Source organism: Trachurus trachurus (assembly GCF_905171665.1).
Source record: "Trachurus trachurus genome assembly, chromosome: 17".
In the NCBI taxonomy this organism is placed as follows: domain Eukaryota; kingdom Metazoa; phylum Chordata; class Actinopteri; order Carangiformes; family Carangidae; genus Trachurus; species Trachurus trachurus.
The window spans coordinates 10,377,406-10,404,776 of NC_139900.1; the positions used below are offsets into that span (position 1 = coordinate 10,377,406).

The 27,371-nt window shown below is 40.8% G+C and overlaps 1 protein-coding gene across 1 annotated transcript in view; it reads left to right on the top strand.

Moving 5' to 3' along the window:
* tep1 (telomerase-associated protein 1) overlaps positions 1-25,832 on the top strand; it is a 45,359-nt gene extending 19,527 nt beyond the window's left edge. Inside the window, 38 exon segments of the mRNA XM_083990767.1 lie at positions 501-622; positions 746-859; positions 1,014-1,131; positions 1,878-2,066; positions 2,236-2,423; positions 2,531-2,672; positions 3,212-3,391; positions 3,479-3,571; positions 4,591-4,726; positions 4,924-5,083; positions 5,595-5,728; positions 5,812-5,900; positions 6,742-6,856; positions 6,958-7,004; positions 7,008-7,055; positions 7,057-7,274; positions 7,802-7,922; positions 8,174-8,298; positions 9,867-9,966; positions 10,065-10,220; positions 11,019-11,252; positions 11,380-11,436; positions 11,598-11,724; positions 12,735-12,986; positions 13,974-14,125; positions 14,894-15,001; positions 16,274-16,378; positions 17,460-17,589; positions 17,677-17,762; positions 18,528-18,654; positions 20,142-20,272; positions 20,379-20,500; positions 21,456-21,599; positions 21,877-21,976; positions 23,520-23,685; positions 23,948-24,030; positions 24,868-24,972; positions 25,402-25,832. Of these exon segments, the coding sequence (XP_083846893.1) occupies positions 501-622; positions 746-859; positions 1,014-1,131; positions 1,878-2,066; positions 2,236-2,423; positions 2,531-2,672; positions 3,212-3,391; positions 3,479-3,571; positions 4,591-4,726; positions 4,924-5,083; positions 5,595-5,728; positions 5,812-5,900; positions 6,742-6,856; positions 6,958-7,004; positions 7,008-7,055; positions 7,057-7,274; positions 7,802-7,922; positions 8,174-8,298; positions 9,867-9,966; positions 10,065-10,220; positions 11,019-11,252; positions 11,380-11,436; positions 11,598-11,724; positions 12,735-12,986; positions 13,974-14,125; positions 14,894-15,001; positions 16,274-16,378; positions 17,460-17,589; positions 17,677-17,762; positions 18,528-18,654; positions 20,142-20,272; positions 20,379-20,500; positions 21,456-21,599; positions 21,877-21,976; positions 23,520-23,685; positions 23,948-24,030; positions 24,868-24,972; positions 25,402-25,521 (4,944 nt within the window). The 3' untranslated portion in view covers positions 25,522-25,832.
* The last annotated feature ends 1,539 nt before the right edge of the window (positions 25,833-27,371 follow it).

Consider the following 27,371-nt stretch of genomic DNA (forward strand, 5'->3'; position numbering starts at 1 on the left):
TTTGTGTGCGGATAAATGTTAAAAATGCAGACTAAAAATCGAGAGAATCTGCAATATCGTAGAATCGCAATTTAAATCGGATCGCCATCCAAAAAATCGTAGAAGAATCGAATCGGGAGAAAAGCATATCGTCCCAGCCCTACTGTTGAAATTAATTTATGTCGGCCTTCTTTACTGGTGAGAGGATTGATATTGAATCAAGAGAACAGAAATCTGAATTCTTCTTTGTTTTCTTGTTTGTAAACGGCTTTTATCTAATTGTATTCTTCTCATCTTTACACTAAACAAAATCAGGGAACCTGAGGATCTTTACTAGTCATGACAAACACAGATATAAGTTTCCACAAAACAGATATTAGATTGCGGTTATTAAAACATCTGACTGTCATTTACAAACATTTTCACATGCATCTCCTCTTCTGTAACCCAGAAATCTACCAACCATTTATCATTTAAAGTGAAAGTGAGTGATTTTGAAACATTGTTGTTCCTCTGCTCAGCTGGCGACGGCCCCGGCAGGTCTGTCCATCACCGAGATGGAGATCCGTCAGTTCCAGGCTCTTTTTCCCGACGCGGCACAGGAACGGATGTTCTGCTACTTCAGAGATCCGAACATCACCAAGTATGCTTTTATTTTGAAATTTGTCTTAAAGCAAAACTCCTGCTCATTTATCTGAAAACTCTTCACCGGTAGTTTGCTTGTTTGAAATGTGCTTATTTCAATTTCTCTCTGTTTCTTTGTCAGATCAGTTCCGGTGGCTTGGAGATCGGACTTTGTGCCAGAATCAAAGGAGGCGGAGTCCAAGATGAAGGCTTTAAAAACAATGATCCGGGACATTCGTATCAAAGTCACTGAGAAGTGAGTCCTGTCAGTCGTGATATCAGTGAAGCTGTGGAAATGAAAACAGTTATTCACAGTTATTTTGAGTTAAACTTCATGTTAAAAACCAAAGACATGCAACATATTTGTCTGGTGGTGACATTTACAATACACAACTATGTCTCTGTCCTAGTTACCCATGTGAGTGGGGAGGTGTCGTGGACGGGAAACCATACCTGAAAAACCTGGAGGACTTTAGCAAGTCTGTGCTGGAAGATCTTTGGACAGCGCTGCAGAAGCAGTTTGTGGAAGTGAGTCATTAAAAACAAACAAACGGAGGAATGATTCACAGTATTGTCCTAAGCTTTATCTTAATATTTCATCTTAAATAATTTTTCAACATACAGACTTAACATTAAAGGGATAGTTCAACATTTTGGCAAATTGGCCCATCGCCAATGGGCTAATGGGTTTAGAACGGCAGAGCAGAGCGGCAGGCTGATCAGAGCTACGCTATGGAGACTGATGGAATTTCTTGGTTTCCCTCATCGAAATAATTAAATACACAATCCAACAACTCCAAAACGCTTTCGTGGACAAGTTGTGAGCTGAACATTCACCACGCTATGAGATAATCACGGAATGTTACGAAAAGGAGCCGTTTTCGAGGTAAATACAGAGTCTGCTTGCTGAAAAACTGTCCCTGAACGCAACGCGCATCAGCGGTTTTGTATGAATTTACCTCTAAAACGACTCCGTCTGGTAATGTTCCGGTATTATCTCATAGCGTGATGAATGTGCAGGTCACAACTTGTCCACGGCAGCGTTTTGGAGTTGTTGGATTGTGTATTTGATGAGTTTGATGAGGGAAACCAAGAAATTCCATGAGCCTCCGTAGTGTAGCTCTGAGCAGCTCACGGCTCTGCTCCGCCGTTCTAAAAATAGCTTGCACCGACAATTGAAGGTAACAAACCAACTGCTATGACTATAGCGATTATGGCAATGGACCAATTTGCCAAAATGTTGAACTATCCCTTTAATATTCTCCCTCTGTCAGGAGGATGAGGAGGCCGAGGCAGCGTCAGACCTGACCGAGCAGCAGGTCCACCAGGAGGCGCTGCAGACGCAGTTCTTCGGCAGAGCCAAGCTGCTGTCTGGAGCCGTGGAGATGGTGGAGCAGGTCCAGACCAAAGGAGGGATGATGGTGGTGGAGGGGCGGCCAGGAGAGGGCAAAACTGTCTTCATGGTACATTTTGAAAGTTGTCTCTCTAGTTCTGCTTTAGTTTTGTAGATACAGTGTAGTTCAACAACATTTCTTTATTTCTTTGAGCTTTAATTTCCAATAATAACGGGACAAAGTGAATCAAAAATCCTGACAGGAACACCGTCGGCCATGTTTGTCTCTCTCCATACAGACTGCTCTCGCCGACGCCCTCAGGACCGGGGTCAAGTCCAGGAGAAAGCTGGTGTGTGATGTCATCTCCTACTCCACGGCTGCCAGCCAATCGGCACGCTCTGTGGAGAACCTGGTCCGCTGCCTCGTTCAGTGGTTCAGGAAAATGAAAGACACCGAGGAGGAGTCACCTCTGCCCCACTCTTACAAGTGATTGGATATTGAATAGCTAAGATGTACATCGTCCAACATGGGTAAAACAATTTATAATTCATAGACAACATGATGAACCTGTGTTTTTTTTTTTTTTAATTTAGAGATTTGCTGTCTGAATTTCACTCCACACTGAGTGAGATGAAGAGGAACAAACCTCTGGTGCTGCTGGTTGATGGGGTGGATGCTGTCCAAGATGGCAGAGCTCAGCTTAGCTCAGACTGGATACCACAGCAGCTTCCTCAGGTCAGTCAAATGGATGAGATGAGATATACCGGTACCTTTATTCATGATGGGGACATTTCCAGTTTTACAGCAGCACACATTGAAAGGTATAAAGAGCACAAATAAATGCAAAACCATCTATTAATATTAATATATTCCATATATTATTAATTATGTATAACAGAGACAATACAAGATAAAGAAAACTCTTCTGTGTCTTTAAATATCAAGTTTTTATACTGATATTTAAAAACAAATGATTTCCTGGGACTTCAGTCTCATGACATTCAGTATTTTAGATGCAAAAAACGACCATATATTTTTGACTTGGGTGTAAATATTGAATCTTGTTTGTGATGTTTAACATTTCAGTGGTTGAAAATGTCCTGTGCTTTTAATTGTGGTAAAATAATAGGAATTATTTTACTGGGAAAAGAGGTTACATGCACGGTTAATTCTTGATTTACTCCATTTGTCCACACTGATTTCTTTGTTTATGGTTAAATCTTCAGGCGTTTGTCTGTCACAGTTAAAACACTCCCTCCTTCTCTGTGTTATAGGGCGTGTGTTTGGTTGTGAGCATCACATCTAAAGCGATGCTGCTGCAAACCCTGGCAAAGAGGAAAGGCACCATCCTGTTCACGCTGGGGCAGCTCACCGTGCCGGACCGGAGGGACATCGTCCAGAAAGGACTGGACAGCTTCGGGAAGAAGCTCAGTGACGCTGCGTTCAACAACCAGGTTTTAACTTCTATAGGTTTCCTCATACAGGTTTTCTCGTTTAGTCTTTTTATGTTTTCCTCTAACACTTTCTCTGTGTTGCTCCAGCTCCAGACGCTGATAATGAAGAAAGGAGCAGTGAGTCCACTCTACCTGCACCTGGCCTGTGAAGACCTGAGGAACTTTGCCTCCTTTGATAAGGTCTGATCTCATCATACGTTTCCCTCTTCCTAACTTCAAGTGAATGTTAAAACCAAACTCATATCCTGGCTAAAACTAAAACTGGAATCACACACTTAGGAAAACAGGACTTCTTAGACATGACAGGACAATACTGCCCTACAAAGACAAAGTGCAGTATCTGCATTTTTTCAATTTTATTTTTTATTTTTTGACCAATCAAAAGTGTGGCATATTCTCTTCAATCTGGTAGAATTTGATATTGTTACTGCTAAAATTTCCAGAGTTATTGGGCTTTTTATTTTGCTGTCCATCCTAAAAAGCACTGTGAAACCAAGGCAAAGTGTAGTATCTGTAGCTAATACCAAGCCAAAGTGCAGTATCTGCACCAAAACTAAGGCAAAAAGTGCAGTATCTGCCATAAAACTGTCAAAATTGGTCACAAAATATGACATAAAACGGTCCAGATTAGTCAGAAAGACAAAATACAAAATACATTTAATTCAGTCCACCTTTAATCAATTATAGACTTGGTAGTTATTCATAATTTTATGCTTAAAACTGGCAATGAAAAACACAAAAAGCAGTTTTTCTCAGTTTGGCATTTTTACAGATTCTGCACTTTGCCCTTGTAGGGCAGAATAAGTTAAAAGTGGAAATAACTATTTGTGTATTTTATGCTTCTTTATTAGCATATACTGTACAGTATCTAGTATCTAACTTAAACCTGAGTCTGAACCTGAACCCACCTTCAAGTCTTAAAACCTTTAAGATGTGACAACTGGAGAAAACGTCAAAATAAACACATAAAATAATCATAAAGCCTTAGACTTTATTTTACATTCCATATGGATGCAGAAAAAGGGAGAAAAATAAATGTTAGTCAGTTGCTAATGTTTGTCACTTTTCCTTTTCTGATAACTTTTTAACTCTGTTGATTAAGAAAATAAAACAACACTTGGCAGCTTTCTATATACACACACACTCATCTTGAGCTCGTGGCTGATAGTTTGAGTGTCTGCTCTGTTGTGGTGTCTCAGCTGAAGGAGAGCCTGCAGGACCTGCCCCAGTCTCTGAGCCAGCTGGTGCAGCACAGCCTGGACAGACTCTGCTCCCAGTACAGAGGCATGCTGGGACTCCGCTGGACGCTGGCAGCACTCGCTGTCAGTCCTACAGGTACGATGAGTCTGTGAGAAACTAAAACATACACTTTTTTTTTTTAGCATAATTAAACTCCAGAGAAGCACATTTGATAAATTGTTTCGGAGCGTGTTGTGTCATTGTCGTAGAAAACAGTGAGTGTCCTGAATATTTATATTAGTGTATTAATGTTCAATCAGTTTTGTCACAGATGTTCTCCTCTTGATGCACAGGTCTGAGGGAGAGAGGCTTGTACTCTGTGCTGAACACATGCAACGACCTGTCGTCACGGGACGGCCAGGTCTCATGGCAGGAAGTGCTGCAGCTGTCCAGGAAGCCCAGAGGACGCACTCCCATGGCGACGTTCACCCGCATAGTGCAGAGTTTACGGAGGTACCGTGTGTGCTTTTGACTTAGTCTCTGTTTAATCACATGGAAGCAGGGTTCCTACGCAAGTATGGAAAGTATGGAAAAGTATGGAATTTGATTTTATACATTTCCAGGTCTGGAAAAGTATGGAAAATGGAAATTATTGTATGGAACTATATTTATCTTAATACTTATCTGGGTTTGGTCTTATCTGAAGTTATCTGGGTTAATTATTTTTGTATGCGCTATTGTACCTATAGCTCCAATCTCCTGGAAATTATTTGGTTACGGTACATAATGGCATACACATTCAGAATAATGAAAACAAATGATTAATTGCATGATTTTTTTAATATAATGCACAACTGTTTACTCAAATGTCACACATTATTTGCATTTTTTACCGAGAAGTCTGGAAACTCGGGTCTGGAAAAAGTATGGAATTTGTAAATTTCAAATGTGTAGGAACCCTGTGGAAGTTTTAACAGAAAGTGCAGCTACTATGTTAATAACTCTTCTGGATCGCTTCCTACAGTCTGATTGGTCCGTCTCATTGCCACGACACCGACGACCTGCTGGCTCTAACAAACCCAGAGGTGAGGCGGGCCTTTGAGGACTTTCTCCTGCCAGAAGAAAACAACAGGACCAGAGCTCACCTCGTACTAGCAGGTAAAGTAGGACACATCGTAACATTGTTCACCTCCAACACTCGGCGTGCAGCTCCCTGTGACCCGTCCTGTCTCCTCTCTCAGCTCATCTGTGGGCAGTGGCCGACCCCGAGGGAGCAGACACCTTCCTCCACTGTGAGGCCAGCGCTGTCATGCACCTGCCCTCCAACCTGGTCAGTCACCGTCCATCACAACTCAGCACATCCGTACTTCACAACATGAACATGAGTGTTTTCCCTGCCTATCTAAGGCAAAGGCCATCTGGGTGATTTTGGCCACTGTGGTTAAAGCCTGTGTGTGTGGGGGCGTTCAGATTAGGGGTGTGCCAAAAAATGGATTCATATAAGAATCGCAATTCTCATTTAATACGATTCAGAATCGATATAAAATGTCCCAAAATTGAATTTAAAGAATAAAAAAATGAAACAAATCTGCTGGCTGTCGGCCTCCATTTCCTTAGAATTTAATAGGCAGCACAATTTTTTTGAATAAAGAGGCACTTTTAATTTTGTTACTTAAGCAATATGTGATATTGCTTTTATGCAACAGTTTCAACAACTCCATCTAAGCATGGATAAATGTTTAAAACTCAATAAATGTGAAAAAAAAACACTTTAATCATTCTCTTGCAAAGCAGACTGGAGGAGATCATGAGGATCCTTTGCACACCGATAGACTGCAGCAGAAATCATTATGAATCCAATCGTTTTGAATCGAAAATCAATTTTGAATCAAATCGTAGCCTCAAAAATCAGAATCTGCCCCACTTGAAAAGTGAAGGAAGCCCGCATGTGGCAAGACGTTGCCATCGAGATGTAGAATGTGTATAATAGAAGAGAAACACACATTTCAGGACCACTGACTTGTATCATCAGAACAGACGTATCCTGGTGTTTTCAGCCTCCTTTCATATTTAATAGGAGGAGGGACAGAAACCTCTAAAACAGTGGAAAAGCGACCGGACTTGCATAGTTCCCCTTTAACTTCATTGTGCTTCTCTTTGTCGTTGGTCAGATCCAAAGTGGCCAACTGGAGGCGCTCCACTCCCTGCTCTCCAGCTACTGCTTCCTGTACGCTAATGTACGCCACGGCCTCATGCACCACCTCCTGGAGACCTACAGTTTGTACGGTGAGTCTGTGATGATACTGCACAAAAACATGGTACACTTTATTTGTTCATAATATACATTTTGTGTACAACTGACCCTGTGACATTCTCTTTTCCTGCAGATAAGACATGCACCTCTGCTCACTCCCGTAAGTGTTTAAAGACATGTTGAACATCCGAATTCCTGCCAGATGTGTTTTGTTCCTCACACAAGTCTCTCTGTCGTCATCTCAGTCGGCCTCCAGGACTGCTGGAGTTTCCTGCGGCGTCACGCCCCCCTGCTCTCCTCCTGGCCGCCTCTCTTCGTTCAGCAGGCCCTGAACGAGCCTCCGGACACCTGTGCTCACACCTGGGCACAGGGGCTGCTGGGAAAAGGAAAAGGAGGCGCCCGGGTGGTTGAGTGGTTAAACAACAAAGGTCAGGTTGTTGAAGAGACCAGGTGAGAAGAAGCTTCACTCCGCCGGCTACCCGACCATTTAAAAATCATTTTATTCGCTTTTAAATCTCTAAATGGTCTCGTCCCATCGTACCTCTCCGAGCTTCTGCACCCCGACACACCCAGCCGATCTCTCAGGTCACATGACCAGCTGCGTTTTCTGTTGCTGCTCCACAATTGTGGAATGAACTGCCGCTGCACATTAGACAAACCTCCTCACTGTCTAATTTTAAAACAGTTCTTGAAACGCACCTCTTTTCTTAGGCTTTTCACACCACGTAGGTTGTTGTTAATTTTATGTGCACAGATATTTTATCTCGGGAGGACAGTCTGTTTATTTATTTATTATGTTTTATTGTGTTTTTATCTTTAGTATTTCGTCTTTTTATCATGTTTTATTGTTTTTATTTTACTGTACAGCACTTTGAAAACCTTTGTGTTTATTTGAAATTGTGCCTTATTGTATTTTCTGCTGTCTGTGGTGTTATTGCATCTACAGAAATGATAAATGTTGTGTGTTTTGACTGCAGCGAGCTGGTGTCGACCTTCTCCTCTGAGCCGACCTGTTTGGTTTTGAGTCCGGATGGAGAGCTGATGGTGGTCGGCACAGGACTGGGGATGCTGCATTTCATCAACACACAGACGGGACAGGTATGAACACACTTTTTCATCCTGTCACTTTTTCATCTTGTTACACATTTAGTGAACTCAATATTTGTATTTTTCTTTGCCTTTGTTACACTAAAAGAGACTGAGTTATTCTTTCAGACGTCCAACAGATCATTTGGGTCCAACAATAATGTGGTAGCTGGGACTAATGAGTTTCCCTGAAAACAAAAACTTAATCTGACAGTCACAGAGCTGCCATCTAATGTCGACTCTTTCTCCCGTCTTGAGAGCAGCAGGTGAAGTCACTGGTGAGCAGCTGCGACGGCATCTCGAGCTGTGTCTTCCTGAAGGACGGACGTCTGGTGACGACCTCCTTCGACGGACGGATAGAGATGTGGGACACGGTGAACGGCTGCAGGTGAGAGGAAGGAGAAACGTCACCTGCAGAAATCCCTCAGTCTTGTTGGATGCAGTTTAAAGGATAATTTCCGTTTTTTACAACCTGGACCTTATTTCTAGCATAAAATACGATCATTTTACTCACCCAGACAACTTTGGTGTCATTTGGAGTTGTTTTGAAACGAAATTAGCCCCAGTGGAGCGGCGCGTATATCCGTATAATGCGAGAACACGGGGCAGCGCAATGCAGCCTCTAAATAACACATTATCCGCCGCAAAACTTGTTCATTTCGCCAATATTTTGTTATGATACACTAGTGCTATTCCCCTCCGAGCCCGTGGTGGCATGTTATCAACATCCGGGGCCTGACCTCACCTCTCATTGCAACTTATCACTATCATGAAAATTAATCTACACAAAGGAAAATGATTACATGCATCTTTTTTTTTTTTTTTTTTTTTTACAAATTATAATATATATATATATATATATATTTTTTTTTTCTTTCTTTTTCTTTTCTTTTATTTATTTATTTATTTTTTTGTCCCTTTATTTTCAAAGTCTTATTTCATTATTATATACATGTATTGCTCCTTTCTCTTATTATCTATTCATTATCCCTAATATCATTATTTGTTTATTTTCTTTTCTTTATTATTATTACTGTCACTATTATCGTATTATATACCATATTGTATATAAGTAATAGCACTCCACTAACCTCTCATCCACGCACACACACGCACACACACGCACACACACGCACACACACATACACCTAACACTACATTTATGTATCAACGTGGCATGTCTTTTCCTGTTGTTGTCTGTACTTATGTCAATTGTTCGTATGTTTGTCTATGTGGTTATATGTGCTTAACGTTTTTTGTCCATCACGTCACCTTGTCTATCACTTTATCACCAATAAAAAAAAAATAAAAAAAAACATCCGGGGTCTGTAGGTTGACCTACTAACCTCTGATCTGGATGATGTCATCTCCGACCGCTGCCCGGCGCGGCTAATTTGCTACCACTAATGCTATGGTTCATTGCTGCGTGTTTCTGACTTGTCAGAACAAAATGAGCAGCTGGATGAAGTTCAGCTTCCACAGGCTTCCTCTCCGCAACCTGGACTCACTAAAGCTCCGGCTAGTTGAGATAAAAATGGACCCGAATGCCGAAGCGGAATGATTATTATCAGAATGAGCCGGGCAGCGGTCGGAGATGACATCATCCAGATCAGAGGTTAGTAGGTCAACCTACAGACCCCGGATGTTGATAACATGCCACCACGGGCTCGGAGGGGAATAGCACTAGTGTATCATAACAAAATATTGGTGAAATGAACGAGTTTTGCGGCGGATAATGTGTTATTTAGAGGCTGCATTGCGCTGCCCCGTGCTCTCGCATTATACGGATATACGCGCCGCTCCACTGGGGCTAATTTCGTCAAAACAACTCCCAAATGACACCAAAGTTGTCTGGGTGAGTAAAATGATCGTATTTTATGCTAGAAATAAGGTCCAGGTTGTAAAAAACGGAAACTATCCTTTAACGGTGTTGACTCACGTTTCCTCTCCTGACAGGACTGCTCTCATCGATGGCCACACGAATACTATAACAGGAAGTGACATCAGTGCCGACCATAAACACCTCGCCACCGTGTCTCTGGACTTCAACCTGAAAGTTGGTGTCAAACTTTTCTTTTTCACGTTTCTCGTACCTGAAACAGTCGGTGTCGTCCAGCCTTTATTTTATGGTCTGGATGTTCTTCTGCTCTTCAGGTGTGGTCGGCCGCTAAAGGCCACGAGGTAGCAGCTCTGCTCAGCTCCAGCCCTTTGAACTGTGTGACCTTTGACCCCGAGGATCGTCTGCTGGCTGCTGGCTGCTGGAACGGAGAAGTGATCGTGTGGAACTGGCTCCAGAATAAAACTCAAACAGTGAGTTACAGTGAGGAAAGATTAAAGAGATGCTCGACGCTCTGGTCAGCACGAAGCACACGCTTTCAAATTAAAAGTATTATTTACTAAATATAACAAAAGATAATTTAAGGCAAGATTGCTTATCAAAATCATACTTAATTTATTGTTTCTTCTATGAATCCTTTCATTAGCGTTAAAGGGATAGTTCAACATTTAGTCAAACTGGCCCATTGCCATAACCCCTATAGTCATAGCAGTAGGTTCGTTACCTTTAATTGTCGGTGCAAGCTGTTTTTAGAACGGCGGAGCAGAGCCGTGAGCTGCTCAGAGCTACGCTACGGAGGCTCATGGGATTTCTTGGTTTCCCTCATCAAACTCATCAAATACACAATCCAACAACTCCAAAACGCTCTGGTGGACAAGTTGTGACCTGCACATTCACCACGCTATGAGATAATAACACAACGTTACCAGACAGAGTTGTTTTAGAGGGAAATTCATGCAGAACCGCTGATGCGCGTTGCCTTCAGGGACAGTTTTTCAGCAAGCAGTCTCTGCATTTACCTCGAAAACGGCTCCATTTCGTAACGTTTCATTATTATCTCATAGCGTGGTGAATGTGCAGGTCACAACTTGTCCACGACAGCGTGGCGTGTGTGACTTGAATTTAACATCAACACATCAGACACACAGGTGAAATCAAATTGTGTTGTCAGAGAAAATATGATGGTTAGAGAGGAGGAGTCTTCTATATACATATTTATATATTTATTTTTAAAAATATAACTACTATTTCTCTCTTGTATATTTCTCCAGCCTCTGTCTGGTCACCAGTGCTCGGTGCGCAGCCTCTCCTTCTCCTCCTCCTCCTCCTCCTCCTCCTCCTCCTCCTCCATGCTCTGCTCTGGCTCCATATCTGGGGAGGTCAGGGTGTGGTCGGTGCCCACCTCCACCTGTCTCGGGTGTTTCCAGGCTCACGCCGGAGCCGCGGAGGTCCTCGCCTTCCTGGATGAAGGACGCGTGCTGCTGAGCGCCGGCTCAGATCAAATGGTGAGGCACCCAGCTGTTTTTGTGTTTTGCTGCATTGGGACACGTGCACCTGTTTTCTTTCAGGAGCACATTCTCATTTATTTTGAAGTGAATCCTCTCTTTTTCTTTCTTATTTCCTATAAAACAGATCCAGCTCTGGTCTGGTGGACTTGGACGTTCAGTCTCTGCATTAAAATATGAAAAAGTGAGTTCTGATTTCTCTTCTATTCAAGATTCATATCACCTAACTCATCTTGATCTTACTTAGTGGTCAGGACAGGAGGATTAATAACGTGAGAAGCCAGAGAGACTCCAAACTGACTCTAAAATGAAAGTACATTCAAAATGTTCTCTCGATATCCTCAGTGTGAACCGGAGCCTCCTCAGAAGAGGCTGAAGTCGGTGAAGTCTGCTCTGTGTGTGGCTGTAAATGGAGACCACGTTGCTGTGGGATACCACGGTGAAGGAATCAAAAACTTCAGCCTTGACACAGGTGTGTGTGTGTGTGTGTTTTTTACAACATGAGTCAGGGAAAAATCACACGTATATAAAACCACATCCACAAATTAATCCCTGTAAAAAAAACAACAAGTACAGATGTGCAAATGTACGACGAAGTATTAGAGCCACATTGAGAAAAAAAAATCACAGACTTCGAGAATAAAGTTGTAAATTTACAAGAATAAAGTCATAATATTACGAGAATAAAGTCATAAGTTTGTGAAACCTATACTGAAGTAAACTTCACGAAAGGCTCCATGGCCTCATTTGAACAACTTTCCTTCTCTAAAACAACAGGTTAAAGCAGAAGTGAGTGGTCCGGTCGTTTTCGCTAATGCTGCGTTCCAGGCCGGCTTTTGAAATCGTAAATTACAGCTTCAAGTCACAACTTACGACTTTGTAGCGTTCCAGGCAACCCACTCGTGTTTTTCCGACCTGTTTTACCGGTGAAAGTCACTATAACGGCCACTCGTAACTTCCGACCGGTGAACTCGTACCAGATCGAACTGGTACCACTTCACGGTCGGAAAAATACGAGTTTCCTTGAACGCACCATAACAGTCCTCGTCGCTACGTCACCACATTCACGGCGTTCCTTGGCTGCACACACAGCCCTGCATGCCGTTCTCTCTCCTCATTGGATAAAAACTGTAGGATACGATAAATGTTTTCTCTTCGGCTCAGAGCAGAGCAGAGTGACTGAGAGACCCGTGTTTCAGTCCAAACACTCTATGTAAGTGATTGCTGTCGGAAGATATAACTATTTAAGACTTATATTAACACAAATATATCACTTACTTCTGCTTTAAAATATTATAGTTCTATACTCGTAAATTTATGACTTTATTCTCGTAATATTATGACTTTATTCTTGCAAATGTATTTAATTACCAGCTCTCTGTATTGATATTGCACAACATGAAGATTAAATATTCTTTGAAAAAAATCCAAATTAGATTTTGATCTTTTTTTGTATTTTTTTTGTATTTTGATCTTATGTAGGTGAGATGACGTGGGCCTCCAGCGAGTACGACATGTCCATCCTGTGCCTGCTGTGGGTCGTGCTGGACGCCGAGAAGACGGAGCCTGAGCTGCTGGTGTCCGGAGGACCCGACACACGTCTGAGGGTCTGGAAGAGAGAGGAGGGCGAGGAGGGAGAGAGAGGCCGCCTGAAAGCATCTGGGATGTTTGCTCACCAACGAGGCTCCATCCTGGCACTGGCACAGAGCTCCACCTACCTGGCCTCAGCTTCAGGTGAATGATCTGGGCCCAGTTGTTCAAAAGGTGTAATCTGGATAAAAATTATCCGGATTTTGAAATCCCCTTTTTTGCTATCCAGGATCACGTAATCTGTTCTACTTTTATCCCAGTTGTTCAAAGCAAAGTTGGATTGGATCAGTCTGATCCAAATCCAAATTTTCAAGATTACAAAATCCGGATAATGATGCTCTAGATGGGACTGTGCATCACACTGATTGGTCTGTTAACAACAAGTAGAACAGCAGCATGAGGTCCCTCAAAGTGTGTTTATTTGAAAACGGAGTGTATCTATTGTTTTCTGTGCTCTAAACAGCCAGACTCCATCTGGTTGGGCTGTTAAAATAAATTGAAAAAAGCAAATATACAGTACATTAGTGAAATTGTGAATATTTCCCCATGTGTTTCAAATTCAAACTTCAAATTTCAAAATTAAAACTTCAAATTTCATTAAATTCAGTTTGGGGAAAAGTTTTTCAGTTGTAGAATATTCAAAAGTTAACATTATTTACTAATCACTTGTGGTTTAAAATTAGGTGCAAAATATAAAACAAGAACTGTATATATACTACTTTATGAATATTGTTTATTTGACCAGTTTGAATTTAATTTAAATCACATTTTGTTCCTGAAATCCCCCCTGAATCCACCCAACTGCTGGGATCAGAATAATCCAGATTTTTTGGATCAAAGTTATCCTGATCCTACTGAAAAGTTTTGAACAACACAAACTGAGGGTTTTATCCAGATCAAAACCAAGATTGGATTACGTGATCTAATCCGATCTCAGAATCCGTTTTTGGTTTTGAACAACCCATTTTCAAGATTTGATCCAATCCATTATCCAAAATCCGATTGGATTACCTTTGAACAACTGTGTTTTCCACTCGTTTCTCAGTGAGAAGATGCTTTTCCCTAAAACACACCAGTCTCTCTGCCTGCTGTGTTTCACTGTTTGCTCTTCTGTGTTTCCCTCTGAATCAGACGACTTCACCGTTGCTCTGTGGATGTTGAGTGAACTGGCCGTCGACACCGACATTGTGCCTCACGCTCTGCTGAGGAGCCACACAGGAGGCGTCACCTGTCTGGCCTTCAGCCCTGACGGTGGGCAGCTTCTCTCCGGAGGAAAAGATCAGGTGCATAATCTAATATTCATGTTCTGTAGTTGAAGTGCTCTAAAGGCGAGGAAGTGAACCTTGAGTTTAAAAATGTTGCTTGACGTAAATAATTGTCAACAAATAAACACTTTGTCTAAATTGTTGGATATACATACATACTTGGTTTTTGAATTGAGCTGAATGAACGTTAGGGCTGTCAGTTCGAACGTCGCTATTCGAACATAATTCAAATTATTTTCAAAATGAGAACATTCGAAGGTGAAAACCAACGTTAGGACGTGCGCCTTTCACAACGAGGCAAATTAACATATTGTGTCGCGACGTTGGAGTAGTAAACATGTTGATAAAACAAACAATTTAGTTGTTGTTGCGCACGACGTAGAGCTGCAGCTTCAAATTTACAAGCAGAGTTTTTTTAAATTGCCTGTTTATTCGGCTGGGTGGTGGCCTACGTGTTCCCACACTACACATACACATTCTTTTTTTTCTTTTTTTTTTGCGATCGATCGGCGGACCAATAATGTGCCAATCACGGATCAACTGTGGTCCGTTGCACCGCTACTTATAATATTTCGATTTCCCTTCTTGAAGTTTTATATTGAGTGAACTTACGATAAGTGTGTTGCAAATGTTACATAACAGATTTGGTTGGAATGCCCTTTAATTTGAATATTTAACATAAGAAGCATTAGAAATTCAAATCTGATTGGGGGGAAGATTGACAGCCCTAATGAACGTGAACTAAACCACCATTGTATTGTAATTGTGTGTGTGTGTGTGTTTCAGGCCCTGATGGTGTGGGATGTGACTTCGTCTCCGGCTGCTCTCTCTAAGTCGCTCCCTCACTCTCACAAAGACTGGATCACCGGCTGTGTGTGGACTCCAGACTGTGTGGTGAGGGTCGTCATGAATCTATTTTCCCTATGATCTGCAGAAAGAGGATTGTTGAAGCTGTCTTTATGCCAGTGTTGGACTGTGGTGATATTATTTATAGGAATGCTGCCCCTTCAATTCTTTCACCTCTAGATGTGGTCTATCACTCTGCTCTTAGATTCATTACCGGCGATAGTTACAGCACTCATCATTGTAATCTGTACACAAAAGTAGGTTGGTCTTCCCTGTCAGAAAGACGCAACAATCACTGGCATCTCTTCATCTTTAAAGCCATTACTGAAAAACTCCCACCATGCATTACAACACTGTTAGATTTAAATCAAGGTTCATATTCAACTCGCTCCAATGACTGGCTTACTTTTAAAGTCCCCCGGGTACAAACTGAACTTGGTAAATCTGCATTTTGCTATGATGCCCCTGCCTCCTGGAACGATCTTCAACTCACACTTAAAATCAATGCTCCTCCCTCCTATCAACATTATAAAAAATATCATCTCAAACCTCTTTACCACAGTCTGTAACTGTTTTTAAATTTTGTAATGAATCAGATGTATTTAACTTTTGTAACTGTGTTTTATCCTATGCTGTGCATTGTGTTTTGCTTTGAATATTGCTGTGATCTCGACGACATTGCAAATGAGGGTAAAACCTCAATGTCCTTTCGAGAATAACAGGGTATCCGCGGGGTCTTAAAAAGTATTAAAAGGTGATAAATCAATTTTGGGAAAATTAAGACCCTTAAAAAGTATTAAGAAGTCTTTTCACGACTTTATAAAGTCTTAAAATTTTGAAGGTAATTTTTTGAATTGGCTTTCCAAGAGTTTGAGTCCTAAAAAACATTGTAAAAGTGTTTGAATTTATTCATTTTATTAAAAAAACAAAGATGAACCGATAAAATAGAAAAGAAGATTGTTGGTTTTGTTTTTTTAGAGTGGAGCAATGTTTTTTTTTTTTATAAACTTTGCCTTTGATTTATTATCCTAACCTATTTTGAATTCTGTTGTATCATAGTGGTCTCTAGTCTTTATCACAAACTAAAACTGTTCAGTTGAAAGTGTCACTGATGTAAATGGTTACAGCTTGAAGTGGTGGTGAGGTATTAGAAAATATTGAGAAGGTCTTGAAAAAGTCTTAAAAAGGTTTTAGAATTAACTTCAAGATTCCTGTATATACCCTGAATAAATCAAGGTTTGAAAGTGAAATGAGCAGTAACTCTGAGTTACAGGTCACAGTTCATCCTCATGCATCACAGCCTCCGTCTGTCTCTTCCAGATCAGCTCCTCAAACGACGGCAGGCTTTGTTTCTGGGACCTGCAGGCCGGCCGGCGTCTCAGAGAGATCTCCTGGACGAGCTCGCTCACCTCCGTCTGCTGTCTGGTGAGACGATGATACAGATGTTGATCAGAGAAACACCTGGTTTTGTTCACCACTAGGGATGTCACGATTACCTGTTTTCACAATTAATCGTGGTATTAAACGCCATAATTAATTAAAGCAGCACTAAGTAACTTTTCAACCTTCATAAAATATTTTCATAACTTTTGTGATGATACATCGACTTACAACAAGTTGAATGACACCTCTGTCGTGGCCTGAGGGGGTCTGTATCTCTTTCTCTGGCACTAAGCAGCTTTGAGGAGCATGGTAGGAACCCTGCTCTCACTTTACTTTCACTTTTGCGAGTCACAACAAGGAGGGAACAGGCAAAACGGCACTTTAGCAATGGATTATGTTTGTGTTTTCACTTTGAAATGATCCACTGGAAACAGAAACTTAGTTTTGATGTCTTCTGTTAATTTTAATGCAGGATATTTACAGGGCTTCACGCTAGTGTTCATGGGAAATGGAGTCTTCCTTCAGGCAAAACACTACCGCTTTGGTCCACAGGCGCCGCCAAACTCAACCAAAACTGAAAGTTCTTTAGTACTGCTTTAATTGTAAAGATTCCTTAATACCGTCACTTTCCAAAAAAGATTATGTTGGAAAGGCAGACGTGCACCAAAGTAAAGGTAAATGTAACAAATACTGGTCCATTTACCTAGCGTAACGTACAATTGGTAGAAATTTAAATGTTAGCGTGTCATTTGTGATAAAAAACAAACAAACAATTAAAATAAACTTGAACATTCGGTATAGATGACAATTAATGATTTGAATATTTAAAACACTTCCCCTGGAGGATTAATAATTGGTTATATATTAATACTAGATACTTTAAATATTTAGTGAAAATAATTAGTAATGTAATTATATTTGATTTTACACATTCATATAGTATGTTGTGAAATTAATTAATGCATAATAATCATAATACCGTGATTATTTCTCTGACAATAATCGTACAAAGAAAATCTATAATCGTGACATCCCTATTCACCACAGAATCTGAATGATGTGTCAGTGGAGCGACGACTGTCAACACACTGATCTGTGTGGCTTCGTCCTTCCCTCTGTGCAGGGGCCGTATGTGGTGGCCGGCTGCGCTGACGGAGCGCTGCATGTGTGGAACTGGGAAAACAACGTGGAAATCTGTCACATCGGTGCTCACAAGCAGCGAGTGAACCACTGCTCCCTCCTGACCAACACAGGTAAACTGTTCCCTCTCTGTCTGTCTGTCCCCGAAAGTCACCAGACTTTATTCTGATGAAACTGTTTGTTCCTGCTTTGGTTTCAAGACAAGAAATCTGAAGTCAACCCAGAGGACATGACGGTTTTCACTGCGTCTGATGACAGCACAGTGCACCTCTGGAAACCACTACAGGTCTGTCAGTCTAAATGAAGAGCTTCCCATTCACTAAGACATTTCCACAATAGGTGCATTATAGGTTTAACATAAAATGAGCTGGAAGAGAGAGGGGGGCGGGGGCAATTTAAAGTCTTCAAGTTTCACATTTATGAGAAAAAAAAGGCAGATAAACTCACACATTTGTGACTTCATAGTGAGAACAAACTTGTAAATTTAAGGAAATAATTGTTATTTTAGTCCAGTATCTCCAGATCATTATGGCACCTGTGCTCTTCACAGTTGCTAAGTGTAGAAATGTGTTTTCTTCTCTGATTGGAAAAAAAAAAATGAATATAACAGTTGTTTTGTAAAAGTACTGTATGACTATACACTGCCCCTGATGTGCTGTAATATACTTTAATTTAATTTAATTTAGTTTATTTGATAGGGACAATGCAGGTTAACATAGTAACACTTCCACTCGTTACAAACAAGTCAATGTGACTGATGTTCTGCAGTGCATACAGAGATTATACTGTAGCTAATGCTAGTTTCCAACTCCCATCCCTAGTTAGGCTTTCAGTAAATATATACATGTATGTCAGTTTGGTATTTTTCAGTGATGCATGTTAGTGACTGATGAGCCAACATTTGATCTTCCTGCTGCTGTTTTATGCGACATTTGACTTTATTTACACACTCACTCTGACTTGGTTCTGTAGATGCAGAACAAAGATGAAAACACTGCTGCTCATTTTTTTAGTTTTCATCTCCTCCCTTGACTTATATTTCCTCGTGCAGACGGAGCACTTCAGCACCTTCCCGGGCCACAGCGGCGCCATTCACGGAGTCGCTCGCAAGCGAGGAGTCGCAGAATTCCTCACGGTTTCTGAAGACTGCTCAGTGCGATGCTGGACATGGACAACGAGTAAGACTGTGGACTCATAGGCCTCTATGTCCAACCTTTAACAGAGAAAATAGTGGCGTTTGTTTTTTTGTGATCAAGTTTTTATTATTTCATCCCCCCCGCCCTTTTTACAATATGCCCACATTAAATCAAATTCACAGCTACATAATTGACATATATACATACACCACCTTAAATCATACATATACCACCATACATCGTATATAAAATGTGTACGTCATAACTATGTGAGCTATTGTCCCACCCTTATCCCACCCATACCACCCCTACCCCTCTGGCTTATTTCCCTCCCCTCCCCCTCCCCTTGCTGGATTTAGTCTCTGAACATAAAGGGGGAAGTACATCACATACAGTTCAATTAATTAACACAGGAGTGTCAAGTCCCCTTGTCCCTCTCATCTTCTACTAACAAATGTCCAAAGTGTACACCAGTAATAATAGAAATAAATAAATAAGTAATAATAAAAATAGAAATAAAAATAATAATGACCATCCCGAGACAAGGGTGATCTTATCAGTTCACACTGCCAGTAGTATCCTCCCAAATATTCAGCATACATACCAAACATACCATACAGGTACCCCTCAACTCACAAATCCCTATGCACAAATTTACCCAGACATCTTCATACACTTTTATAGTTCATACATGGAGGACTAAGCCCTATCGACTAACCAGTTTCATCTATGTAACTTAAGTCTAATCTCCTCCAATGCCTTAGACAGGACCTCGATGCTATTCGCTATAGCCCCATTCGATCGAGCAATTGAGAGTTCTAGAGAAGTAATGTCGTACAGTAAGGCAGTCCATCGAGAGATGTTGAGTGTGTGTGGCGGTTTCCACCTCTGTATTAACATTTTTTTTAGCTGCTGTCAGGCCTAAGAAAAGTAGTTTCTTCTGAGTAAACTTAAAGCAGAAGTAAGTGATATATTTGTGTTAATATAAGTCTTAAATAGTTATATCTTCCGACAGCAATCACTTACATAGAGTGTTTGGTCTGAAACACGGGTCTGTCAGTCCCTCTGCTCTGCTCTGAGCTGAGGAGAAAACATTTATCGTATTCTACAGCTTTTATCCAATGAGGAGAGAGAACGGCATGCAGGGCTGTGTGTGCAGCCAAGGGACGCCGTGAATGTGGTGACGTAGGGACGAGGACTGTTATGGTGCGTTCAAGGCAGCCCGTAACTCGTGTTTTTCTGACCTGTGAAGTCGTACCAGTTCGATCTGGTACGAGTTCACGGGTCGGAAGTTACAAGTGGCCGTTATAGTGACTTTCACTGGTAAAACAGGTCGGAAAAACACGAGTGGGTTGCCTGGAACGCTACAAAAGTCGTAAGTTGTGACTTGAAGCTGTAATTTACGATTTCAAAAGCCTGCCTGGAACGCAGCATTAGCCAAAACGACCGGATCGCTTACTTCTGCTTTAAGCTTAAATAGTGGCGTTTGTTTAGAAATGTCACCTCTGTGTTGTGTCTTCCCCGCTCAGAGAGTCCTGTCAGCTTCTCCGGTCCCGTCTCAGCTGTGTGCTTCCTCCAGAAAGACGACTTGTGTGTCGTTGGCTACACGTCGGGTTTGCTGGAGCTGTGGCAGCGCAACACAGTGGTCGGCCGCAAGCAGGTGAAGAAATACACAAATACACAAGCGAATTAATGTGTGTTGTGTATGTTTGTGAAATGACATGGTGCGATGTGTGTGTGTTTGTGTGTGTGTGTGTGTGTGTCAGGCATCAGGCACCGTCTCAGCGATCTGCACCATGCCTCATGAGCAGTTTGCTGTCGGCTACAGTGACGCTTCGGTTGTGGATGTATGGAAGCTGGTTTGGAATCAGCAACACAGCGCCGTGAGGTAAACAACAACACAAAGTCTGTGTCCGAAATCATTCACTACTCAACTATATGATGCCTGCGCCGTTTTGTAGCGCCGTCTGAATGTTTAGTGAGTATTAATATACCCTATAGTGGACTCATAGCATCCCACAATGCAGCGTGAAACGTAGTGTCCAGCTGATGGTCACTAAGCAAGCAAATATATACCATAATGCATTGTGGTCAAACATCCCGATTATGATTGCAGTCGGGATTGATCTGCAATGTAATTAAAGGGATAGTTTAACATTTTTGAAAATTGGCCCATTGCCATAATCCCTATAGTCTTGGGAGTAGGTTTGTTACCTTTGGCTTTACCTTCACCACGCTATGAGATAATAACAGAACGTTACAGGGTTATTTTCGAGGTAAATGCAGAGACTGCTTGCAGAAAAACTGCCCCTGACGGGAACGTGCATCAGCGGTTTTGCATGAATTTCCCTCTAAAACAACTCTGTCTGGTATCGTTCCGTTATTATCTCATAGCGTGGTGAATGTGCAGGTCACAACTTGTCCACCAGAGCGTTGTGGAGTTGTTGGATTGTGTATTTGATGAGTGTGATGAGGGAAACCAAGAAATCCCATAATGAGCCTCCGTAGCGTAGCTCTGAGCAGCTCGCGGCTCTGCTCCGCCGTTCTAAAAATAGCTTGCACCGACAATTAATGATGTGGAAACCCAGTGTTAACTGAGCCAGTCCAGTTCATCCAGGATGACACTTTTAAGGTTTAGCCCACCCAGAAAAACAAGAGTTATCCTGAATATAGTTCTTTGTGGTAATAATAATAATAATAATAAACTTTATTTATAAAGCACTTGGTACAGAGCATCAGCAGCAAAAAATCTTGGAAAGACAGAGACATGAACTGAGGTGTAAAAAGTTTGATTCCTCACACTAACCAGTTCTGCTTTCCCCTGTGTGTTGTGCTCCTGACAGCCCAGTGAAGGTGACCACATACACGCTGAAAACACCACTGATCTACCTCATCTACTGCTCCACCCTGATCGCCGTGTCCACCTCTGGGTTGATATTTGAAACTCCCTGCACTGTTGAAAACAAGTGGAGGCAGCAAGTCAGCAAGTAAGGGTTAGGGTTAGGTACAACGGCATGTAGTGAAATGTTTGCTCGTGTTTGAAATAAAGTGCATATTCAAAATATTTAATAAGAACTCATCCATAAGCACAAGAGAAGAGAAATGTTGTGTGTTAAATTTAATTTACACAGTTTTTGTTCACACTCCTGCTCAGTTCCAGGTTTCATGCCTTTGTGTTTTTTTCCACCTGCACTGAGAGGTTTTAGTTTTTCAGCTGCAAAATTTTGATAAACCCTCAGAGCTCTTGTATTTGTCTTTTTGCAGTTGGCAGTGGAAAGTCCAAACTTTAGGCGTGATCCGTAACGATGAGAAGAGCGTGTGGCTGGTTGGTGACCAAAAAGGAGACGTTTACATTGGCTTCCTTGTGAGTTTTACTGCAACTCATTCCCTCATTTTGATTTAACACTTACTTTAATGCTAAGATTTTACTTTCATCGCCATTTTGATGGAGCAAAGGACTTGGTTACATTACGATAATTAAAGCCCCAGTATGCAACTTATTTGGCTTTTTATTAGCAAAAATCAAATATTGCTTTCATACATACATACATGGCTTTTAGATTATCTTTTAGCCCGTCCCCAGTATGTCAGGCTTGATAAAGCCTCAGACATCATTTTAACCAATACAGGAGCTCCACAGGGGACAGTTTTATCTCCTTTTTTATTTTCGCTTTATACAGCTGATTACAGGCATAGTCAGCCATCCTGTCTGATACAAAAGTTTTCAGACGACACTGCACTTGTGGGTCTGCTTAACCATGGCAACGACGTGGCCTATAAAAAAGAGGCACACTCTTTTGCCAAATGGTGCGATACAAATTTTTTACAGCTGAATGTGGGTAAAACAAAAGAGCTAATTATCGATTTTAGAAAGAAGAAAGAGGAGGCTGTCCCAGTGACAATTAATAATCAGAAAATAGAAATTGTGGAGTCCTACAAATATCTTGGTGTCCATTTGGACAACAAGCTCAACTGGAAGGAAAACACTGGGGTCCTTGTAAAGAAGGCTCAGTCCAGGCTTTTCTTTCTAAGGAAACTTAGATCCTTTGACATCAGCCCAAGGCTGCTAGGCATTTTCTACCAGGGCATCCTGGCTAGTGTTTTATTTTATGCTGTTCTGTGCTGGGGAGGCAGTATACCTATTGACGACAAGAACAGGATTAATAAAATAATCAAGAGGGCTGGCTCAGTGATTGGTTTTAACCCAGATAAGCTTGAGGTAATAGTGGAGAAGAGAACAAGGACCAAGTTGAAAACAGTCCTCCTCTATGATAACCACCCACTCCACAATATATTTAAGGATCTTAAAAGCTCCTTCAGTGAGCGTTTAGTGATGCCTCGGTGTTCTACTGAACGACTCAGACGCTCCTTTGTTCCTGCAGCGGTCAGATATTTTAACCACAAATAGCGGCTGTCTATTGTTGTTGCTGTTGTTGTTGTTTTTTAATCTTCTGGAGGTGTATATTTTTCTTATATTTATTTATTTATCCTTGCCTATACTAATATCAATTTAAATCACTTGCTTTGAGCAGCCTACTCTGTTGTATGAAGTATCCAATCATGTTGATAAGTTTTGTGCAATGGTATGGAAATGTTTGTATTGTTTGTTAAGTGGATGTTTGTGTTTTTTTATTGCGTGGCAAAGCAGTTTCCCCTTGGGGATCAATAAAGTTTTCTAATCTAATCTAATCTAACATATTTCACTGACGTCACTGAATTACTGGGGGTAATTCCTACATTATATGATAATATTGGCTCTGACTCTCAGATATGAAATGGAAAACCTTTTAAAACTTGACGATACAAACTTTTCTACGCACAAACAAAAATACCTGTTGTCCATCTTCATTAGAAACCAAAACAAGTGCTGACTGATGACAGTTTCCTCTCTCTTTCTCTCTCTCCAGTTTGTAATGGGCCCCAAGACTGAACTGGATTCAACGTTCAGCTCATTGATGTTGACGGCTGAGGAGGAGGAGGAGGAGGAGGAGGAGGAGGAGGAGGAGAAGAAGAAGGAGGAGGAGGAGGAGAAGAAGAAGAAGTATCCAATAACGGCTATAACTGTCGACAAAGGCAACTAACTGATAATTATTTTCAGTAGTGATTTGTTTATGTCCGATTAATAATTTTGGTGTTTGAAACATGTCTCGACACCCTCTGGACCCACAGTCCAGAGTCTAACATAGGCAGTTTACTTACTGCATTGAAACTCCAACACAAACATGTTGCATTGTTGCAGCTCTTACTCCAAGTAGAACCATAGTTACTGGAAGTGCTGCTGCCTCTGTGAGTGACGGCTTCTTATTTCACTGTTTTTTTTTTTTTTTTTTTGCAGATTTGATGGTGTGTGGAGACATGAAGGGCAACATGTGGTACAAACTCCCTGAAGGCCCGTCAGCATGGAGCAAGAAAAAACCTGTAAGACACTCCTCAGTCAGACTCACACAGGACATTGTAGAGATTAGTGCACACTCATTTGTCATGATTAATATTGGCATCAGCAGTATTGTTCTTTTCTGAGTTGAGAATGAGTGTAACCGTAATCCTATTTAATAATCTGTAACGATAAACTTCTAATACCCTAGTTCATAATATGATGTTATATATTACAGATTTACTATCTACTATTACTATAAACTTCCTAACAATATATAGAAAATTCAAAACTAAACTTCTCCACACCATCTATTCCAACAGCTGATGCTTCAGTCCCAATAATTTAATTTATGAAAGGAAGACACACAGTGGCCATTTACTGCAGAACCACTGCTTTTTATTATTATTAATTTTTTTTAATCTCTTTTTATTGAGAGTTTTGCAGAACCACTGCTTTATTCATTTTTCCCAGTCATATTTCTGTCCCTTTCAATTAAGGATCTCAATATTTTCTTCATCATTGTCATGTTATAACATTGGGTAAAAAAAACTTTGTTTTTACTCATTATAGCAGTTTTCTCTGTTGATTAATTAATAAAATGTCTTGTATGTTACATTTTCCCTGTGTGTGAGGTGACATCCACTCAACAAAATAAACCGTAAACCTCAACAACGTGAAAATTTCAGTGAAAAAAGCAGCAAAACTTCACAACACGGAGACACCAAACATTCACTGATCATCAGAATCACTTCAATTATTTCAGTGTGACTTTTAAATGATGAGCTCCACTTTGAAATGCCCCTTAAATCTTATTTGACGACATGTAATCAGCAAATAATCTGCAGCTGTTCTTTGTGATCGTACGTCTTTACCCGCAGGCTCACAGTGACAAGATCAGTGCACTGAGACTCACCGACAGCACCGTCATCTCAGCCTCCTACGACCGCACGGTGAAGCTGTGGGACAGAGTCACCAAGAAACAGGTACATCCAGGGGGGCGCAGTTATACACCACCAACCACCTACTTTTTTAAAATCATAAACCTGCAACATGTTTGATTTAATTTATTTGGTATCTGCTCATGTAAGAAAAAAATACATAAGACACAATGATGATATTGTAGAACAACATCAACCAAAAAACAACAACATACAGTAGGCTACATAGAATAGATATAACATCACAAAATAAGATGTACAATGTAATGTGAAATAAGTATATTAAGAATATATTTTGGTGTAGATCATTTGCCGCATGTCAATCCCCTATTCTGTCTCCCTCTTTCCTGTCCTCCTCACTGTGCTACTGTCAGTAGAGGCATAAAATGTCTGCAAAAAATAACCTTTCATCCAATAAATGTTTCTTTTTCCTTTTTGTGCAACTCTTTTCTCTCTCTCTCTTTCCTCCTCTAGATGGGTATGTTTGTGTGTGGAGGTCCTGTCCAGGTTTTGGAGGTGAATCCACAAAAACCCACTGAGCTGGTTTGTGGCGATGCACAGGGGAAGGTCTACTTTCTCTCCTGGAAGGATTGAGAAGAAGAATTATAAACACTTAACCAAAGATTATGGGAATGCTTTGTTTCTTTTTGTTTCAAAAACAGTAAATGTGCAATAAGAGAATTATGCGGAAAACTTTAAGTCGCTAAAAGGGGTAAATTGCTGTAATGCTTTAATTATATCTACATGTGCCTTGAATTAATATTAGAAACTTGCAAATGTAACAAGCAAGTATAAACATTTACAAGCCATTAAAATGTTGTGTTGTAGTTTTATCCTGAAGTAATCAATGGATTCTTTGTTTTTGAAAATTGTAATGAAATTGGCAATAAATAATGTACTATTGATGTTGTGTTGTTTGTGTTACATTATTACATGAGAAAGTTGTATAAAATACTTCCATGTTTAACAAATGTTTAGAGGAGGCCGAGGGGAGATTTGGATTTCATAACCAGCTTTTTCTTTATATTCCCAGGATAAACAAGTGTTGGTCACTGTCTACTGTTCTTGATCTTGTGCGAGACCCTCTGAAAACACGGAGCGATGAATAGCAGACCTGTGAACACAGCTTATCATGTGTGTTTATTTGAGCTCTTCTTATCAACTGTTTTACAACTCTGTTATCTGTGGATAATGAGCCACACTAAAACTAGATTTATTGCCTCACATTGAATGTCAATGATATTACCATCCGATTAATGTAAAGATGGAGCCATAAAAATGATGTAATTATAATCATTATTATGTATTTTTCATAGATCATCTAAACAGAGTCATCAAAGTAACAAAGTGGCCATTACCTTAACTACAGCTTATTCCAAAGATAAGAAAAAACGCATATTACTACTCCTCTCATGTCTCTCTTTTGGCCAACAGACAGATAATGAATGGAAATTGAAGTTGTCTTAGTCTTGTTATCTATAAGTCACTAGATGGATTGGATCTAATATGTACCATCAGTTGTCATGGGGCTCTGGAAGACACTTTGCTGCCCACTGCTGGATCCAGCTCCCAGTCGATGGATATATCTGCCCAAACCATAAATAACTTTAAAAATAAAAGGAAGCTAAAATCTGCTAACTGAATCTTGTATTTTATATAAGAAAAGATAATAAGATAAGACAATAATGGTTAATTCATCCCTCAATGCAGAAATTTACATGAAACAGGAGAAAACAAAACACTGACTGCATATTTTATATACACAAATAATGAGATTTAAACATTAAAAGTACGTGTAAATGAAATAAAAATTGCACATTGCACCAGTGACCAGACTGAATATTGAAGCTACACAAATCTATATAATGTGATGGTATAAAACAGTTGAGTTGGCTGAGTGGAAAATGTCCGAGCAGCACCTGAAAGCAGCATGAGGCTGACTTGGGTCTGGCTTCTCTTAACAGGTGAATGTAGACACGCCCTCTCCCTCACCTGGACGACAAAACACGACAGGTAGAAGCAAAGACATACGTAATAGTCTATGGGTAGAAGAACCCAAACTGGATCTTCCAGTCTCGTTGAGCGCTGTATCGAAACCTACACTGAAGTCAGAAGAAACAGTGGGAAGTCTTTGAATCTGCAGCTTTTTTTTCTTCTTTTTTTCCCCTCCCCACTGAGCAGGGAGGATCTTTACCTTCACGTCCCCAACAACGAGTGAAAACAAACGAAGGAAGCACCCGGCGGCGACACACGGGGGAAAAATGTCGAGAACCTAAATAACGTTACTTGAAACTCTCCGCCGAGGACGGAAACACTTTGGAGTAAAATATTCACCCACTAACGTCGGTTTAACGAGCGGAATAACTGAACAGAGAATGGTGAGTTAACGTTAACGGTTAAAGTTTAACGTTCTGTAGCTTCACATCGACAACGTAGCCTACAAA